The sequence below is a fragment of the Alosa sapidissima genome, chromosome 14 (genome assembly GCF_018492685.1).
Source record: "Alosa sapidissima isolate fAloSap1 chromosome 14, fAloSap1.pri, whole genome shotgun sequence".
Taxonomy (NCBI): Eukaryota; Metazoa; Chordata; class Actinopteri; order Clupeiformes; family Clupeidae; genus Alosa; species Alosa sapidissima.
The window spans coordinates 14,660,528-14,682,219 of record NC_055970.1 but is presented as its reverse complement, the minus strand read 5'-3'; the positions used below and the strand labels follow the sequence as shown (position 1 = coordinate 14,682,219).

Here is a 21,692-nt window from a genome sequence, read left to right as displayed (position 1 = left end):
GAATCTGATCCCTTATCATACCTGTTCATTCGTTGCTTCCAGTAGCAGCAACTGTCGCAGTGTGAAAAGGCATAATCTAACCTAACCTAACCCTAACCCAAGTAAACCCCATCTCCTCTCCTTGTCCCGCTCTCTAACCTAACCCTAACCCAAGTAAACCCCATCTCCTTGCCCCGCTCTCTAACCTAACCCTAACCCAAGTAAACCCCATCTCCTTGCCCCGCGCTCTCTCGCTCGCTTGACTCTGCATGCGCAAGCCAAATAAAACATTCACAATCGTGAATGCAAGGACGCATTGAAGACAACTAGCTAAATGACTAATCCGTTTAACCTCATTAGCATTTGTTTAAAACTCTTGCATTCAAGTTGACTGATCATCTCAATACCAATGTTTCCCAAATGGGCCTGTCCCAAGTAGTACCTTGAAACTTAAACACACATGGGAACACTGAACAGTCCAACCATTAGACTATGACAAACTAGCCAACTGTGCTACTTTGTTTACAATATTTCCAGACTTCAACCAGACAGCTGAATTAAAGAGGTAGAGTTGTAATTGAAATAGTAGGCCTAGGCTATAGGCTAATCTGCATAAAATGTGCCGTCATAAATATCAGACATTCAGTATTCTCTCTTTTTATATCAGGAATCAGGATATAAAATAATACAGATATACAATATTATATTCTAATCCTCTGGTGTTCCAAGGTAGGCTATTGAAATGTTGTATGTATCAAACCGTGTGTCAAAAATTGGGATACAAACCAAATTGTGAGTTTGGTGTATCGTTACAGCCCTGGTGTGTGTGGTCTTTAGCGATGAGAGTGGTTCTGACTCTGAGGTGTGTGTGTGTGTGTGTGTGTATAGGTGGTATTTAGCGATGAGACTGATTCTAACTCTGAGGTGTGTGTGTGTGTGTAGGTGGTATTTAGTGATGAGAGCGATTCAGACTCTGAGGCGCCCCCTGTTGCTGAGGTGAAGAAGCGATCACCACAAACGTCCAGGAAATCCCGCCCCCCTCAGAAAGCCCCGGCCAATCAGAAAGCCCCACCAGCTCAAAAAGCCCCTCCCACCCAAAGAACAACTCGTGGGAAGAGCGCTCTGCACCAATCAGCCACTGCGCCTCAAGAGGGAGTGGCTCTGACTCAACAGCGCCCTAGAAGGGGTCGTTCTAAGAAAGACTCCTCCCACTGTGAGGAGGTGGAGACGTTGCGTACCATCGAAGATGAAGAGGACCTTAAAGGAGACCAGAGCCTGGACCTCCTCCAGCTCTCTGACACTGACACAGGTGTGTGTGTGTGTGTGCGCGCGCACATTTTGTGTGTGTGTGTGTGTGTGTGTGTAGAGTTTCAGGTACTGTATGAATGAACGTGTGTATATATGTGTGTATGTATGTATGTATGTGTGTGTATATGTGTATATATATATATATATATATATATATAATATAAAATGAGCTTGTGTACTCATTACTTCCTATGCTTCATTGTTTATGGTGTGTGTGTGGCCTTAGGAGATGCTGTGGACGGTCTAGATGAGTGTGAGATCCTAAGGCGAGACCTTGGCGCAGAAATGGGGTGTGGCCACGTGATTGACATCAGGAAGGCTGTTGAGCCCCTTACACACATTCACTCCGGAATGGGTATGAACACACACACTCACACACACCCCTCACATCTTGCATGGGGCTATGACTGTAACTGGTCTAGTGGGGCTATGACCGTAACGGGTGTTTCCACACACCGAAATTTCGCGTCGCTCTCATTGAGGTTGAATGGAGACGAAATTCGCCCTGCTTGGGCGAAATGAAAGCGAATCGCCGAGGCAAGCAAAACAAAGTTGGCCAAAGTTTAACTTTATTTAAAGGTGCCATGTGTAAGAATTGAGGTAAAAATATCCAAAAAATGAGCTACACGCATCAAAAGAATGGAAGGAAATAAGGGTGATGATGTCATTAAAAAAATGACAAGGTATAGTGCTGAAGAGATATCAACCTGAATTAGCATGCTAAATTACTAGCCACAGCCCGACAAGTGTCATAATACCAGTTTCGGCCATGGGAGGCAGTATGCGGGTAACATAACCGCCAGCCAAACTGCAATACACGTGTCTCGGTTGTTACTCTAGGGTAGACAAACTCACTTTCTGGAGGTATACTGCCCCATCTTTTATGGAATGTGGAGTATGAATTGATTTTTTGGCAGACATTACACATGGCACCTTTAAATGAGGACAGTCGAGAACCAATCAGGTCTGCGTCTTTGTGTTTGGAGGCGGGAGTTACAAAAAAGTCTGACCAAGATGGCGGAGACTAACACGAAAATTTGTATGTGATTTAAAATGTTTCTACACAAACATTGGCACTTGTATCAACACAAATTGTGGTTTATATGCCATACGAACTTAGTCAGAGCACATACACCACTAAATAGACCACTATATATGTTAGTTTAAGCACTCAATCTTTTTAGCTAGCTGACAGGCGAAATGCTAGTATTTTAGGACATTGGATTGCATTGTAAACCTAGCTAGACAGCTAGGCTACATGCTGCAACACAGGTATGAAATATATTATGTCTTATTGACCTTGTTGTTTCTATGAACATGAATTGTTGTTTATAGGCAACATCAACTTAGTCGAGGCATAAAGACCCCTGGATATCTTCATTAAGTACTTAAACGTTTGAACTAGCTGATTAGCCTAATTAGCTCGCTTGCCACTACTGGCTAGACACTGCAGTCAAAAGGTTAGCGGTTTCGCCGTCACGCCCCCGAGGCGAAATTTCGCTGGCCGAAAATCGCGAGGTGTTTCGCTGTGTCGAAACCCACCGTAACTGCTCTAGTGGGGCTATGACCGTAACTGGTTTAGAGGGGCTATGACTGTAACTGGTATTTGAGGTGCACTGTTCTCCATACATCTATGAGGTTCTTTGGAGATGTTGATGCTTTTCTTCATCAATCCTGTTTTCTTGGCACAGCACTGCCACACCTGACGACAAGCAGTTGGCCTACAGATGTTTAACATGTCAAATCGCTTATGTTAGGCTATGTAGCTAGAGCTCACCGGATTTGCTGCCATTGCCAGGATGAGAGGACAGGACGTTTTGACCCATTATTTATGAAATACAAATTATGTAAAGTCAGGGATGTTTAGCGTAAGTAGTTGAGTAGAAAAAGATTAAACGTAACAGTAGGAAAACAAGATCAAGACAAGCAGCGTACAAGTGCGAATGGAAATGTAATGTATGGAGTTATTGGAATGTAAATAAATGTAACCGCCTTTAACATACTTGTGAAGACATTTTGTTTCAATTGTGCAACAAATGTAGTCGATTTATTAAGGGAGTTTGTTGGTTGGTTAGTTAGTCGGTCATAGGGTAGGCTAAGTAAACAATACTGTGGTGTGCCAAGTTTGACCAGGCTGACGGCTAGCATTATTATCAAGAGGTCTGCTAACTTGCACCTCTGGATTGCTTTGCATTGAGGTGATACTTCAGACTTGACAGGCTCCTATGGTAGGCAATAGGGGTGGAACAGTACTCAGAAGTCACGGTGCGTTTCATACCTCGGTTCAGACATCACGGTTCGGTACGAGTTCGGTACAATGGAGGGAAAAGCAAAACAAAAATGCAGAGGCAATTTTTTATTGTGAATGTGTCAGGCTATAAGGCCTACTACCTATGGTAATACAATCTCTCCCCTGAGCTAGCTGCAACAGCCTGAAGTGTGCAAAGTAAGATGTAAACAAGTACCCTACATCATCTACAGACTTAATCTGTAACTTGTAAACAAAATAAGACAATCAGCTATAAAACTGAATATAGACCTACAGCATCTCTTATTTATGATGCAAATTACATAGAATAATGATTTTTAATAATCCACTTAGATGAGACCTTCAACATCCATGGTTGTTTATGGAAGGGTCTACAGTTTGCCTCAATATTTTTCAGTATACAGTAATAATCTACTAACAGAAAATGTCACACTAATTTGTTTTCTTTATAAAAAAAAACAAATTGCTCCTTTCGTTTCATAAATGGACTAGCCTACAACTAGAAATCACATGACTCTTCCCTTCGCATTGTTTGTTTATTAGCCTGCTTAGCATCATTTAACACTTACGGCTCCCACACACAGTTGCTTTCCATCAAATCATGCCAGTGGGTGTTCCCGACGGTAGCTATGCAAATGACTTGAAGTATAACCGTACTTTATTGGCCGGTGCCGTCTGTTGTTGTCCGTCGGTGCAGCAAAATTCTCGATTAGTGGGTTAGCAAGGTATGTTGCGCTCTAAGCCAGGGTATGCTCTGACACAAAAATGGCTGTTTTAGCATCGCTGTATCACCATGGTGTCTTATGCTGCCAACCAAAACTGGTCGGGAGCAGGTTATGTGCTCAAATCTTGTTATTAAGTTATAGCTCAAATCGTGTAAAGCTACCGCCTACTGACCAATAAATTATCTTGAAAAACAAAGTTATCTGACGTGTAGGATTTTGTCATATATCTTACAAGTGGAGCTCCGCCTCTCCAAACATTTTGGATCACGCAGGTGCTTTAACAGTGTTGTGCGTGCAAATATGCCACTATGGACGTGCATACCATACAACATCTGATGACAATCGATTCATTTGATGTTATAGGTTAGACACTAACAATGATCGCAATCTAGATTGCACTATTGCTCATAAATGCGGAATCGTTTTAAAAGTAATCGTTTTAATATAGGCGGTCTTGTGCGTCTCTATGTTTCACGATTGGCCAACATCATCCCAACACCGCACACAAATCTGAGCTGAAAGCCTAGTTTTACAAATATATCACATAACTGCTAGTGGTGTGCGTTACTGTAAAATTTGGTTTCGATCCGATACCAATTAAATATAGGGCCAGTATTGGCGATACCAATACTGATATTTGTAACTAAAAGCCGTTTATTTATGTAGGGGAGAACAGTATGTCATGATTTATGACGTGAATAAAACATCAACATGCTAAATTTGAATACATTTCCATGACCACTAATGATTTTATGATTTCCACTGTTAATAATTTACAAATATTTCAGCAACGAAACATTGCAAAGCGGGCATGCAATATGTGAAAGGAATGGTGTTTGCATGACTGTAGGCTAGCCCTTGGTGAAACAGGAACAATGCATTTTGAACAAATTGAGACATATTAGAAGTGAACAGAAATTACAGTATCGATCCCATCACGCTGGTATCGATCCGATACCAATACCAATGTTGGTATTGATACTATCGATATTTGGATCGATATGCCCACCCCTAATAACTGCTATTGTAATATCACTTCACTTATACCCCGAGTCGAGGCTTTGTGTAGCTTCGATATGTCTAGATAGCCTAGATATGTCTAACGTGCTTCGTAGTATACCTCACTGCTCTTCATGTGAGAGCACAACACAAGTTGGAATTTTTAACTCGCACCCAAAATACTTCATAAAGTACGTGAGTGAGCGCGCCTATATTGCTGAAGCACGACACAAGTTACCCTAACAAAAAGGTAACCACCACACGGTTTACACCGCTTTCTGTCATTACACAATTATTTTAAGCCGTAGGTTTTGGCCCTACGTGTATCTAAAGGCTGATGAAGCACTGTAGGGAGACGTTTTTTGTCTCATTCCAGTGATTGGGAAACCTACATCTGGGTGATGGCGTCGTATATGCGTTAGCATGTTCAATGTATTTCCACTCACATACCAAACAACCCAACTTCCATACTACTGTAACTGACCGGGAAACCGAAGTTTTCCCAAACCTGCGTGATATGAAATTATGAAAGACGTGAATTAGAGGCACAAAACCCTTTTCCTTGACAGCTGTCTGTTGTACATAGCGATGGTCTGTTATAGAAAATGATCAGACCTCCGAATGTTGGGAAGGCCCATTCAAGTGAATGGAGCATTCTACATACAACATTATGAAGAGCCTTGTAATAAGCTCCATATATCTGAGGTACACTTTCCTCCATATCTATGAGGCATTGTGCCTCCTCACATGTCCATGTTTGTCCGGTTCACATCGTTTACCCATCCCAGGTTTGGACCTATCTCACATACTATTTATTTAGGAAGTAAATAAGAAATGAAATTTACCCACATTTCAGTGATCTTAAAGTGTAAATTCCGGCGAAAATTGACCCAGGGGTGTTTTTCTGCATTAAAACACATCTCCACCGTGGAGACAGTATTTTTCGTCGATCAACCACTACAGAGCTTGGCCTGGTATATGCTATAGCCCCAAATCTCAAACAGTGGATTAACTAAAAGCTAAACGCTTCCCAACTAGCATTTTTTTAACCAGTATTGTTCAAAACAGCACCAAACCTCGTTAGTAGCTTGCTTAGGGTCTCTACACATAAAACAAAGCACCAACAACCGAATTGGCGAACCCAGAGTTACAGAAGACTGTTAAGAACACTTACCAACTGTCCCCCTACCAGCACCGCAGTCACGCTATCCGGAGAAATTCTTTGGTCACCTCTTAACGATTTACGGCTCCTCCACTGTTTACATGTGTTTAAAACGCACTAAAGGGTGTTGGTGTGAAAACGCCCTAGAGTTTAAAACGCACTTAAAGGGGAAATCTGGTGAGGTTTCACATAGATCTCCGTTTCTCGAGGTCTCCGAGTACTGTCAGTGTGGGAAAAAACTAAACCAATCGGTTTTACCTCGAGTTGCTACAGCCAGCAGCTAACGCAACCAGGCAGCTACAGCTCTACACTCATGTCGGTGAGCTCCCATGTACATGCCCCCTAGTGTAGCGCTGCAGTTCCCATGAACATGCCCCCATACTGTAGTGCTATAGCTGCTCATGAACCTGCCCCCATAGTGTAGCACTGTAGCTGCTAATGTACATGCTCCCATAGTGTAGCACTGTAGCTGCTCATGAACATGCCCCCATAGTGTAGCACTGTAGCTGCCTGGCTGCCCTTACTGAAGGACAGATTCAGTAATACTGAGTTCACTGTGTGTGCCATAGCTAACTTTCCATGTTTGTTCGTGTGTGTGTGTGTGTGTGTGTGTGTGTGTGTGTAGACCTATCTCTAGACTCCGCCCTCTCTATCCTACAGTCATCTTGGCTCCTCCTGCAGCATGCCCCGCCCCCCTCCCTCTTCTCCCGCCTGTCGTCCCTCATCGCCCAATCACACGGAAACAAAGACCCTGTCACCACGGCGATGATGCACTCAAACGCCCTGGGAATTACCACACGACATCACATGACCCGCCTTCTGGCATCACGCATGAGGTTTGTAAGCGCACACAACACAAACACAACACACACTCACACTGCGACAGACTGGTGCGACACAACACAAACACAACACACACACAACACACACAACACACACACAACACACACACAACACACACACAACACACACACACACACACAACACAAACACAACACACACACACACACAACACAAACACAACACACACACACACACACACAACACAAACACAACACACACACACACACAACACAAACACAACACACACTCACACAATACAAACACAACACACACTCACACAATACAAACACAACACACACTCACACAACACAACACACTCACACAACACAACACAACACACTCACACCACACAAACACAACACCCACTCACACCACACAAACACAAGACACACTCACACAATACAAACACAAGACACACTCACACAATACAAACACAAGACACACTCACACAATACAAACACAACACACACTCACACAATACAAACACAACACACACTCACACAATACAAACACAACACACACTCACACAACACAAACACAAACTCGCACTGCGACAGACTGGTGCGACACAATACAAACGCAACACACTCTCACACCACACAAACACAACACACACTCACACCACACACACAACACAACACACACTGCAACAGACTGGTGCGACACAACACAACACACACTCACACAATACAAACACAACACACACTCACACAATACAAACACAACACACACTCACACAATACAAACACAACACACACTCACACAATACAAACACAACACACACTCACACAATACAAACACAACACACACTCACACAATACAAACACAACACACACTCACACAACACAAACACAACACACACGCACACTGCAACAGACTGGTGCGACACAACACAAACACAACACACACTCACACTGCGATAGACTGGTGCAAAGTTGTTACTGGAACCCAAAAAGGCTGAGCTGAACATTACTTGGGGCACTCCATATATGGGTAAAAGATGGCTGCCATAGAACATTGCTTGGGGCACTCCCCAAGCAACGCTTTTTTGTAGTTGAGCTGCAACAGCCAGCAGTAGACCCATGACACTGTGGCCTGTCCTCACCCCTGCAGTCTGTGTTCACAGGAAGTGGAGGAAGTGCCAGCCAGACGTGGCGGACGCTCTGGAAGCTCTGAGTCTCAAGGAGGAGACTCATAAGGAGACTCATAAGGAGACTCAGAAGCTCCTCACGTTGCAGCAGATCTTCTCTTTCCCGACTGCAGAACCCCGCGCTTTACCCCAAACACACACACACCAGTTCAGCCAGCAACTACAGGACCTCCCAAAAGGTACACACACACTGCCAAGTTTGCGTCTGTTGTCTGGTAATGTTAAGGATGTGTGTATGTTGTCCCACGATGTTATGGGTGTGTGTGTGTGTTGTCCTGTGATGTTAGGGGGTAGGGTTGGGTATCGTTCAATTTGATCAATTCCCATTCCGATTCAGCTTCCTATAGATTTCTCTTATACAAATTGTTTAGATAAAATATGAATATATCTTTGTTCTTTATTCCAAGAGTTCTCTTGTTTACAAGTATTGAGCTACTGAAATATACATTAAAATACTAAAAATACATATGGATTAAAATAACATCTAGGCCTTTATAATCTCAAAATAGGTTACACATGACCGTTCGCAAAAGCCACGCCCCCTAGTTATTGTTACAACGCTCGTCAAACTCCGGAGACCGGAGTTGTCTAGAAATTCAATGGTAGATGTTAAGACTGTCTGTAAAGGTTACAGCACAAGAGGCTCTTTTAGAGAGCCACGGACCTAAATTAATTAACAATAATTTACAATCCGTTGAAAGACTGCAGTATGACACGGAGACACATGTATAAAAATTCATATCTAGCTTTGTTGGGTGACAAACTTAAACGGGAGGCGAGTGTGATTCACTGATGCTGGATCTGTGCTAGATAGACTTGCATGCATGTTACAAAGACACTGGGCCATGTCATGTAAGGAACATGGTGCTGCCAAAAAATGGAAACATAGCCTACATTGCAGAGCCACTTCAACTTTATTATTTTATGGTGAATATATGTACACTACTGTACGTACACAGCCCCATATGCTTCTCTGACGTGACGAAGCACGTTAGCACGTTATTAGCTAACTATATACCAAAGATCCTTAATATACAACCGTCTCTGTATATACTATAACTATAACTGTTATCTACAAGTCTCCTCCAAGTGACTATCATTTTATACACAATGCTAAAAACAATTAACTTCCTTATTTATCTTACTTACATTGAGTTGACTGTGTGGCTTAATCCACAGATGTGGTGGAGCACTGTTTTGTTATGGTTTGCTAAGGAGTAAGTTAACCCTTTGCTTAAAATAGTGGAGATCTTGGATGAGAGAATTTAATCTAATTTTAACACAATTACAGAAAACTCTGTTTTTCTGTGTATTGGTGTTGCGTTAATCCCACATATGTAATTTGACGGTCCTTTTCAACTCATATCACTATAAAATCCCATAAAACCGGACAAAAATCAAGGCTCCCAATACATTTCTATGGAGCCGTAAGGTGAAGTTGACGGGCCATGTCTGCCTGCACGGAGCTACTGGACTGCCATTAGCTCATCTGCGTTCGATGGGCGGGGTTTTGCGAACGGTCAATTGTGCATATTTCCTTGTCCCTGTTTGCAATAATTAAGGTGCTATTGTGTTTATGAATTAATAGGCGGGCCCTTTAATAATTTTAATTATTCCGGTTTTTGGATCTGCTTATTAATACCGGCTCCTAATCTTTCTTATTCCCCATTCTACTCGATAATACTTTGGTTCCCAACCCTAGTCAGGTGTGTGTGTGTGTGTGTGTGTGTGTGTGTGTGTGTGTCTGTGTGTTCTGTCATGTTAGAGGGGTGTGTGTGTAAGTTCTGTTAAGGGTGTGTTTCTCTCTGCAGGTGTGATTGTGTGCATGTTATCGGTGGTGGAGGCGTGTCCTGGCACGATCGACACCCTTTTGCTGACTCGTCTGGAGAGAGAGACTGCCCCCATAACCATACGCATACCCACTGCCCAAAGACAGGTGCGTGCGTACTTGTTAATCATATTATATATATTATTAGCCTGGCGAGCCAGACCCACATTAAAATGTAGGGTCTGGGCACTCACCGTTCGCAGTGCTCAGTGTGAGGGGCAGGATAATCAGTTGTCTTTCAAATTCCCTCTGCACGTAATAGGACGCAATAGGATATTTGTTTTCAAGTAGCAGGGAAATCAAGCCAAACCGTTGCAACTTTGCCATCAATCATTATGTTAAGCCCACCAAACGACTCTATACACGATTTCAATGTCCTGATTAAGTTTCGATTTCTGGAGCTCACAAGCCAACGGAGAGTTGCTAGACTAGGCTAGACCGCTAGGGGCGCGTCTAGATTTCTAGGCTAATATATTATATCCGCCAATATTAATTATATACAACCCCTGGCTAAAGAAATGGAATCACCACTCTTGGAAGATGTTCATTCAGCTGTTTTTTTTTTTTTTTTGTTTTTTTTTTGTAACAGATGAACATTCTGGCATTGTGAAACCTAGCTAAAAAAAATGGCAATTTTGTTTTTTGTAATTTAAGGCAATTTATTTTACAGATCATGTAGAGAAAAAAAATGGAATCACAAAATCCTAACCCTAATCACAAACCTACATCATAGTACTTTTTTTTACACCTTATCACATATAAAACTTTGGACAAAAGCATCTGCCAAATCCCATAACCATAAAGATGATTGCCTGAAGAAAACAAGACAGTTGGGGCAGCCGTGGCCTACTGGTTAGCGCTTTAGACTTGTAACCGGAGGGTTGCCGGTTCGAACCCTGACCAGTAGGAACGGCTGAAGTGCCCTTCATATAGCAGTCAAGTCAGTTTATTTGTATTGCGCATTTCACATGCACAGAGTGCAACCCAAAGCGCTCCACACAAGACATTGACACAAAAGACAAAAGATGCCGGACAGAGCGGCGTAGTCGCCAGCGTACCCGCGACACCAAGACATAAACAAACAAATTTATGAGTGGTGATTCCATCATTTTTGCCAGAGGTTGTATTATATCAGCCAATATTAATTTTTAACTCAAACGGTGGTATCCAAATGCCAAATGTCTGGAGTTGTAGGGTCAGGCTTTAAATTTGATCTGGATGACTGAATAAAATGACTTTTTTTGTATAGTATATGGTTTTGTTCTATTTGGTTATCCCACAACAATGTCCATTTCTGCAATGACATGTTTTTTTTGTGTGTGTTTGTGCGTGCGGACGTGTGTGTGTGTGTGTGCGCATGTGTGTGCATGCGAGCAGAACTCTGTGAGTGTGTGTGTGGCTGAGTTGGAGGCCATTTTGGAGCAGCAGAAGCAACTAAATGGCGTCTCAGAGAAGAACCAGTGGTGGGAGGGAAGGAGGAGCCTTGACTCACGCATGCAGGTACACACACAGACACACTTACACACACATACACTCGGGCTGCACAATTAATCCAATTTTAAATTTGTTTTTGGGTAGCCTTATGGTCCAGGAGAAATCATGGCAGCATAACATCTGATTGGCCACCTGTTTGCTCGAGGGGTTGGTGACACCTTTCCCCAGCTGTTTTTTTGGCATCGGTGTGAACGGAATTATTTTTTAAAAAGGAGGGGAAATATCTGCTTTTCCAAACAGCGTACCCTGCTACGTTTTTCTGCTACGTTTTTTTATTTCATGGTCTTAGATTTCGCTATCAGGTGTTGTACAAGATATTGACAGCTCAATAACTTAAAAGATAACAACCAGAAAACAATGTAAGGCATTTGTGGAGAAGAAGGAAGGTTTGAGTGTTCTTCATACAGCTCACTGTAAGCTATTCAGTTGCTCTGATTGGTTAAGTCTATCCAATTAAATGCAGAGGCATTTTCACCCCCGGTGAATTGATTTTCATCAGTCGGTTAAAACACACCCCATAATCATGTCTCAATAGGGCACTATGGAGGAAGGGGGTTGTCCTGTGAGGAATTTGTTCTCTGCATTTTACCCAACATCACTTAACTGTAGCCTACATTTGACTTATCTAGCAACGTTATTCTCCTTGACTAACGTGATCCAAAACTTCCAAGACACACACACTCTCTCACACACAGACACACATTCTTCATGTTGCTATTTGGTCCTGGCTCCTGGCTCAGACACACACTCTCTCTCTCACACACACACACACACACACACACACGCGCGCGCACGCTTCATTTTGCTATTTGCCTCCTGGCTCCTCAACATGCCAGCTTGTAAACACTCGCGGTACGAAGTACCAGGCCGGCAATGTTTCACCTCGTTTTTAGACACACGATGCGGCATAAAGACGTGTCCTCTCCCTGTCAATGTTGCTCCTCTAACTAAAACGGCTCATCTCTCTCTCTCTCTCTCTCTCTCTCAGAGGCTGCTGGAGCACATGCAGGAATGTCTGGGGGTGTGGCTATGCTTGCTCCTACCCTTGGCCTCTGACCCTGCCCTCACAGAGCAGCTTGCCCACCTGATGCCCCTCCCACCCTCCTGCTCCATCACAACACACATGCTGCAGGTGAGTGTGTCTGCATCTGTGCCTTAGCTATTTGAGTGGATGCTCTTGTTTGTGTGTAAGTTTGTGTATGTGTTATTTAAATCTGAGACTGTGTGTCTGCATCTGTGTCTTGGCCGTTTCAGTGTATGCTCTTGTTTGTGTGTAAGTTTGTGTATAAGTTTGTGTATGTGTTATTTAAATCTGAGACTGCGTGTGTGTTGCAGGTTGTGCTCTCGGCAGCTCCTCTGCTCTCCCACTCTGACCTGCAGAGTCTGGCTGAGGGGGCGGGGCTTGATCCGGAGGCGTGTCTAAATCTCCAGAAGGCGACAGCCAAACTACAGAAGCGGGTGGAGCCAGAAGGACACACGGTGCTCATCTTGGACAAGGTAACCACACACACACACACAGGCTCGGACTGGCAATCTGAAACCGGGAAAAACCGGGAAAATGCCCGGTGGGGCGGTCCACATGTGGGCCGGTGACGTCCGAGATTTTTTTTCGATAACCGAGAAGTTATTTAGCCTATTTGCGGCCCGTCATGTAGGCCTAGCCTATAAATGCAGTTGCATCCATTATATATTTTTGGCCTCTTTGTGACAGGTTCAGTGTGTTACAATCGCGCAGAGGGGTCTGCAGGGGTACGCCGTCAATTCGACGTAGAAGTTTCCCTGCTCCTTTAAATGTCCTTAATGGTACCCTTACCCTGAGTGTCCTAAAAGTTGCCCTTGCCCTGAGTGTTCTTAATAGTTCCCCTACCCTGAGTACCCTTACCATGAGTGTCCTAAATGGTGCCCTTGTTTTATCATTTCAGTACCTCCAGAAGCTGCCATGGGAGAGCATCCCTTGCCTCAGGCCTCGCACAGTCACACGCATGCCATCTCTACAAGCAGTCCTGGGACATGCCTACCTTCAGAAGGTGCGCTCACACACACATGCCTCTCATGCCCGGCTGCAGAAATTACAAAGGCAAATGGATTCTCATACCTTCTGTCATGTTAATGCTGTTTGTTTTTGTGTGTGTGTGTGTGTGTGTGTGTGTGTGTGTGTGTGTACTGTGTGTGTGTTTGTAGTTGGATGCTGAGTGTGTGTTGGCACAGGGTGTGGACCCTCAGCAGGTGTTCTATGTTCTGAATCCAGATGGAAACCTCCCAGATACACAGCAGCGCTTTGAAGAGTGGTTTAGCAGGTAACACACACACACACACACACACACAGATGATTACACACCTCCCAGATACACAGCAGCGCTTCAGAGTGATTTACCAGGCAATGTGCACACGCACGCACAAACACACACACACGCACACAGAGATATGCTTACACACCTTCCAGATACACAGCAGTACTTCAAAGAGTAGTTTAGCACGTAACACACACACACACACACGTTTTTTCAGTACAGTAAGGGGCAACTCCACGCAAGTCCATACTTCCACTCACGTCCATAACGGCAACTAAATACCATGGCATTGTGTTGGCGTTATAGATGTGACAGTTTTGCGTGGAATTGCCCTAAGCCTGTAGCTACTGCAAAACTAAAGATGTTGCTGATGCCCAGCGGGAATAGTATTTTGAAAAGATGTCAAATGTTCTTTGATGCTAACTAACTAAACTGATATATGGTCTGCCACTTAATATGTGTGTGTGGCAACTCAAATTGGAAATATGGTCCACAAGCAAATAAGCCTGCTGTTGATTAAGACTGCATTTGTTACCTTTGGTACTCTACACTCTCCTAAATATCTCTACACACTTGTAAATATCTCTGCACTCTCCTAAATATCTCTACACTCTTCTAAGTATCTCTACACTCTTCTAAGTATGTGTGTGGATTTGTGTATCCCTGTGATGTAATTCTGTTATTGTTGTAACGTGACTGTGTGCGTGCGTGCGTTTGTGCATCTGGTTGTCCTCCTTCCTTAGCGAGGAGGCGTGGCAGGGTGTGTGTGGCTCCGCCCCTGATCCAGGAAAATTACAGGAAGCCATGGCAACCAAGGACCTTTATATGTGAGTCACTCATGCACACACATGGCTCACACACACACATGTACACATCTTGGAGAACTTGGCACACACACACACATAGTGTTGTCACGATACCAAAATTATGACTTCGATACGATACTTGCCATAAATATCGCGATGCTCGATACTGAAACGATACTACGGCGAAATCCTAAGATATCTCGAAAAGAAAGGACTCATACCTCCTCCAAGTGTATTGAGTCATTTGTGTTGAATTCGGTGCACTTTTGTAGTGTGCAGGTCAATTCTGGGTTCTAAACTTAAAAAAAAAAATTAAAATTCCTACATAATTATTATTTTTTATAGTCAGTAAAATAGTAGGCCTACTTTGTGTGATTAAGTCCTTTATTGTTTGTTATAGTTAATTTACATTGTGTTGTGTTTTGGCAATAAAGTAGCTTTAAATAGCCAAACTAGGCTAGATCAAGGTCAGTGTTGAAATTACTGCATGCAAATCTTTAGGCCATCTGATGTACAGTATAGGCTACCCTAGGCCTTCCCGTGTTCATGGGATTTCTTTGACAGTTGCAAAGGGAAACATGTGAAGATAGTCTTCTTTGTGCCCAGTGTACAAGTACGACGTTCCAACCACTCAGGTCTTCGTCAGATAGGCCTACACCATTACCTGTTGCAATATATCTGTGTGCATTCCTACATTACGTCTATTTCTTTGATAACATGATTTGCTACCACGTAACAATAAGCCGCTATTATTATTAGGACTCAACACGCTTTGGTGGTAATATATGCTGTGGGCTTTAATTAGCGCATTTCGGGTAGCCTATCCTACATCTGGGCAATAATTATTGAACAAATTGCAGTCTACATGCCATGACAAATATTACCAGTAGTACTGACCGAACATGAAATAGATTGTTTGGTAGTGTTGGTAATGTTATTCTGGCGTGAACATTGCGCTTTAATCACGTTAGCACCCTATGATTACAGCTCGTTATGTCTCGTCAAAATTCATTGATAAAGGAAGGTTCGCTTTATCCCAGAGAACCATACTCGTTTCACTTAGACTAAAACAGAAGAGAAGAACTTGGCACTAACCATGTAGTTGTGTTTTCTATAGCATATTTAACCTGTCGTTGTTTGAACTCTTTAAAAATGTTGGGATATGTCTGCGAGGTGTTTAGCCAAGTTCCATGCGTAGCCTGCTGCTTTTAAATGACTTTGAAACATATTTTATAAACGGGCCTCTGTGTACCTGATGGCTTGCCTTCCCGATTCGCGATATATCTGAAATAGTTCCAGATTTCACATCACCTTTTGTTTTATCCACCAGGCCGAGGACTGTCGGCAAAGAACTATGTTGACACTCACTCACTCAGAGCTGCCTGCTTGACACGCCCACTTGCCTAGATGCGTGCAAGGAGCAGTGAGAGCAGCAGTTCACACAGACACAGAAAGTTATTATTTTAATAAAGTATCGATTCTAAAAACGTCGGAAATCGTATCGTTTTTTGCGTGAAGACATCGTGATACCTTTTTAGTATCGATACACCGTGCAACACTACACACACACATACACACATACTCATGTACACATCTTGGAGGACTTGAAGCTCACTCACTCTTACAGACACGTACTCACACATCTGAGAAAACCTAATGCACTCACTCATTCTCACACACACACACACACACACTCACACATCTGAGAAAATCTAATGCTCACTCTCATCTAAGGCCCATAAAGCTAGTGGGGGTTTGGGTTAAAGGAAAACACCAGCCATTTTAACGCGGAGCTCAATTGTTCATGTTCATGTTCAGAATACCATCGGTCGGAAAAAAGTGAAGAAAAAAAAGCATGTGCTAAACTGTGCCTTTGTGCCTTCTAACAGACTCAAAATGCCATGATAAGTGATGTGCAACATGAACAGAGGCACAAAGGCACAGTTTAGCACACGCCCCCATAGCACCGCTTATAGGCACTTTGGCTGCTTTAGCCGCTAGCCGGCTAACTCTCATCAGACAGCACCGTACAAGCGTCTGACAGAACCTGGCGCTCACTCACACACACACACACACACACACACACGCATATATATATATACATACACACACACACGCATCACACATCTGACAGAACCTGGCGCTTACTCACACACACACACACACACACACACACACACACACACACACGCACGCATCTGACAGAACCTGGCGCTTACTCACACATATACACACACACACACACACACACACACACGCATCTAGGGCAGCAGTGGCCTACTGGTTAGCGCTTCGGACTTGTAACCAGAGGGTTGCCGGTTTGAACCCCGACCAGTAGGAATGGCTGAAGTGCCCTTGAGCAAGGCACCTAACCCCTCACTGCTCCTCGAGCGCCGCTGTTGTAGCAGGCAGCTCACTGCGTCGGGATTAGTGTGTGCTTCACCTCACTGTGTGTTCACTGTGTGCTGAGTGTGTTTCACTAATTTACGGATTGGGATCAAAAGAGTATATATACTTACTATATATACCTACTTACTTATACTGACAGAACCTGGCTATCACACATATACACACACACACACACACACAGACGCATCTGACAGAACCTGGCGATCACTCACACATACACACACAAAGTATTATGAGTTGCCCAGTACACAATTTTGTTATATTTCATGAGATGTTAACACATTTACCTGATAAGAGTGATAGAATGACATACAGCCGGACACAAGTTAATGTATAGATGTTCTGCCGATTTCTTACATTTTTTTGGGAAGCTTCCCGTTCTGACGAGGTGATCTACAGGTGTGGTGTTAAACAGCATAAAAAAGCTTTCTCATTCAAATGAGCATTGCTCCGTTAAGAATACATAACTTTATTAAAGGGGAACTTGGCAACTATTCCAACATAATAAACCCATTTAGAAATCATTTGGATGATTGAATGACCTGTTCTGTTGAAAATGGTGACTTTCCCCGCTGCCCCTAGCGTCCCCAGGCGGAAAACCAACCTTGCAACATTGAGACTACCGTCCCAGAAAAAAGAGAAAATTGTGTTTCTTACCTTGTAAAATCCACATTGTTCTGCTGAATTTATGCTAACCGTTTCGCTAGCTTGTAAACAAATCCATGTGCTTCATCGTGACCTTCTTCCACAGTTTGAAATAGCTTCATGCACAATTTCTCCAGAAGAGGGGGAAATATAGCTAATCCTGCCAAGTTTCCCTTTAAAGCTTAATTAGTGTCCAGTCTATGTGTGTTTTACCCTTTCATTGTATGTCTCCTTCCTCTCTATGACCCCTGTTTCCATAGTTACGTGGGTCACGGTGCCGGAGCGCGGTTCCTGGACTCGGGGCGTCTGCTGAAGGGGGAGGTGCGCAGCGCCGCCCTGCTGTTTGGATGCAGTAGTGCAGCTCTGAGCGTTAACGGACTGCAGGAGGGGACAGGGATCGTGCTCAACTACATCAGCGCCGGCTGGTAACACACACACACACGCTCACTCAGACCTTTTATTTATTTTCTTATTTTATCACACGTCAAAACACACATACACACACACACACACACGCATCTGACTTTCTCCAACTTTTGTTAGACCTAGCGTCACATCTAGTTTAGTTAGTGCAGCAACAGTTAGCAACACACACACACACAGCCTACGACCAAATAACACATGATCTTGGGAAAATGTAAACATTAGTCTAGCTTGACGAGCCGCATGTCGCTCGCGAGCCGCGCAATGAGTAACACCGCTATAGCCTAATAAGCTCATCAGAGCGACGTTACTATAGCCTTATAAGCTCAATGGAGCTGCGTTACTATAAGCTCATTGGAGCTGCGTTACTATAGCCTAATAAGCTCATCAGAGCAACGTTACTATAACCTTATAAGCTCATTGGAGCTGTGTTACTATAGCCTAATAAGCTCATCAGAGCAACGTTACTATAGCCTTATAAGCTCATTGGAGCTGCGTTACTATAGCCTAATAAGCTCATCAGAGCGACGTTACTATAGCCTTATAAGCTCATTGGAGCTGCGTTACTATAAGCTCATTGGAGCTGTGTTACTATAGCCTAATAAGCTCATCAGAGCGACGTTACTATAACCTTATAAGCTTATTGGAGCTGCGTTACTATAGCCTAATAAGCTCATCAGAGCGACGTTACTATAGCCTTATAAGCTCACTGGAGCTGCGTTACTGTAAGCTCATTGGAGCTGCGTTACTATAGCCTAATAAGCCTATTGAAGCTGTTCTCGTCCAACCAAGCTCTCTCAGCCACATGAGTTGAAGTGCTTTGAGTGAATTTCTTTGGCTAAGGTAGAGTAAAATTTCAGAGGCAGAGTCGGGCGGGTGTTCACACACAAACACACACACACAGCCTACGACCAAATAACACATGATCTTGGGAAAATGTAAACATTAGTCTTCCTGTTGCTATCCCTCTGCTAACAGGATTAATTCAGACTACAACACTGATGCACTAACTAAACTGCTGCACTAACTAAACTAGATGTGACGCTAGGTCTAACGTGACTACAAAACTGCTGCACTAGCTAAACTAGATGTGACGCTAGGTCTAACGTGACTACAAAACTGCTGCACTAGCTAAACTAGATCTGACGCTAGGTCTAACGTGACTACAAAACTGCTGCACTAACTAAACTAGATGTGACGCTAGGTCTAACGTGATACAAAACTGCTGCACTAACTAAACTAGATGTGACGCTAGGTCTAACGTGACTTAGCTTACAGATTGGCGTCGAAACAACAACAACACCGTTATCTTAAATAGGCTCATATCACTCTAAGGTCACCTTCAAACAAGTAAAAGGATGCATTGAAATCATTTGTTTCACTAAGGGTAGAAACAGGACAATATGTCTACAGAGATGACACCGGTGACAGGGCTAGGGTTATGAGCGTATTAAAATACAGGATATTTAACAGGGAAATATTAAAACAGGAAGACAACCTCTCATCGTCAAACACTTCTACAAAACTAGTGGCCAACAATGCCGGTCTTGATAGTTGAATTTAAAGCAGCCAAGCTTGATTGAATATAACCTAGCCAACAGTTGAATTTAAAGTTCCATTAAAAGGGGGGGGTTACATAAAAATGTAACGCAATATACTTTCCCTGGTAACTAGTTAACTTTTATAATGCTGTAACTCAGTTACTAACTCAAGTAAATAGTAACTATAACTAATTACTTTTTTAAAGTAACATGCCCAACACTGCTTCCAACACACACTCACACACTCAAGTATTCTACACACACACTTCCAACACACACTCAAACACTCAAGTATTAGATTACTGTGGCACTGGTGTTCTTTCTCCAAACTCTGGCATACCACTAATATCATTTTGTATTTTGTGTGTGTGTGTGTGTGTTAGTCCTCTGGTTTTAGGGAACCTGTGGGATGTGACGGACCGTGACATTGACCGCCTGACGGTGGCGCTGCTGCGCTCGTGGCTTTCTGGGGGCCCGGGCTCCTCTCTGCTTGCTCACCTGCCTGCCGCACGCACAAACACACGCCTCACACACATGATCGGAGCCGCGCCTGTCGCCTACGGCCTGCCCGTATACCTCAGATAACACACAAGCACACTTGTATCATATCCAAGCTCAACAGCAACTCACACACACATACTCGCGCTTCATGACTTTCTCAGGTATGAGGGAGTGTAAGGTTTTAAAAGGTTTTATTTATTTTGCTTTTATTTTCATGACTTTTAATGTAAAAACCCTTTTCTGAACATTTAATGTCATATGCCATTAAATAAACATGACAACTCCTTGGTGTGTTCGCTTTTAAAGTATTCAGGAAGTACCTTGAAATAAACATTAAGATGTTTCCTTGAAGCCTTTGCCATTTCAGTTGTTTTCTTTAACTGTACGTACACCGCCACCGACTTGAGCTGCAAAAGATACAGGAAGTCATTAATTTTCAACGGAAGATACAGGAAGTCATTCATTTTCAATCAGGGCTCGAATTATCTTTTTGTCTTTAAGGGGGTCTCTCTATCTCATAAAAAGTTGGCACACCCCGTGCATAGCCTAACAAGGCGATGAAATGGCCTAGGCGTACAATATGCGCACGGTAGGCCTAGGCTTTACCTTGACACAACGCACACAACAGACATAGATTTTTCATAGAAATTGATTGCTTTTAATTAATTTCAACATATTATTGATTGTAATAGTCCATATTTAATTTCAATTTCACAATACAAAGAAATAGACTAAACGATTTAGTCTGCCATTCTCAATTTCACAACGTAACTCATTTGAACCAGACCACCGTCTCAGATGGGCTATCCTCAGTGTCAAACACAATAATGCATGTAGTATAACTTATACACAGGGAAAAAGCACTAACTGGCAGAAATTATAAGCCATTGCAGCCAAACTATGTTTATTGTTGAACCGTGGAAAATTAATAGACGGACAATTTTGGAGTTTGCACTGAGATGTTGTCGGGTAGCCACTGAATATTCCGACATGATGAGATTGCTAACAGGTGTTTTAAAATATCTGGGAACTTTCCGGAACTCTGAATGGCAGAGGATAGCTACAGATCAGACAACACAATCATTGTAGGCTGCATTATGGGCCATAATTTATGGCTTTGTCAATCAACATGGAAGAGGTGAAGCGCAAGTTCAACAGCAAACTGGACTTTTCAGCACATATCAAACCATTTAGGCTAGCCCAATGAACGCCTATGTAAATAGACAAAACACTCGCATCAAAGCAGGGCGACGACTTCAGATTTGCGAGTGCTGTCAAAACGATCGTATACGGTTTGCTCATATAGTCTAGTGGTGTGG

At 43.1% G+C, this 21,692-nt stretch overlaps 1 protein-coding gene across 1 annotated transcript in view; it reads left to right on the top strand.

Annotated features, from left to right (window-relative positions):
• Positions 1 to 20,721, top strand: part of espl1 (extra spindle pole bodies like 1, separase) — a 55,255-nt gene extending 34,534 nt beyond the window's left edge. Inside the window, exons 21-33 of the mRNA XM_042061346.1 lie at positions 922 to 1,288; positions 1,514 to 1,642; positions 7,068 to 7,278; positions 8,412 to 8,614; positions 10,247 to 10,371; positions 11,641 to 11,763; positions 12,746 to 12,889; positions 13,093 to 13,254; positions 13,680 to 13,784; positions 13,939 to 14,054; positions 14,792 to 14,875; positions 18,169 to 18,333; positions 20,256 to 20,721. Of these exons, the coding sequence (XP_041917280.1) occupies positions 922 to 1,288; positions 1,514 to 1,642; positions 7,068 to 7,278; positions 8,412 to 8,614; positions 10,247 to 10,371; positions 11,641 to 11,763; positions 12,746 to 12,889; positions 13,093 to 13,254; positions 13,680 to 13,784; positions 13,939 to 14,054; positions 14,792 to 14,875; positions 18,169 to 18,333; positions 20,256 to 20,457 (2,136 nt within the window). The 3' untranslated portion in view covers positions 20,458 to 20,721. The remainder of the gene's footprint in view (positions 1 to 921; positions 1,289 to 1,513; positions 1,643 to 7,067; positions 7,279 to 8,411; positions 8,615 to 10,246; positions 10,372 to 11,640; positions 11,764 to 12,745; positions 12,890 to 13,092; positions 13,255 to 13,679; positions 13,785 to 13,938; positions 14,055 to 14,791; positions 14,876 to 18,168; positions 18,334 to 20,255) is intronic.
• The last annotated feature ends 971 nt before the right edge of the window (positions 20,722 to 21,692 follow it).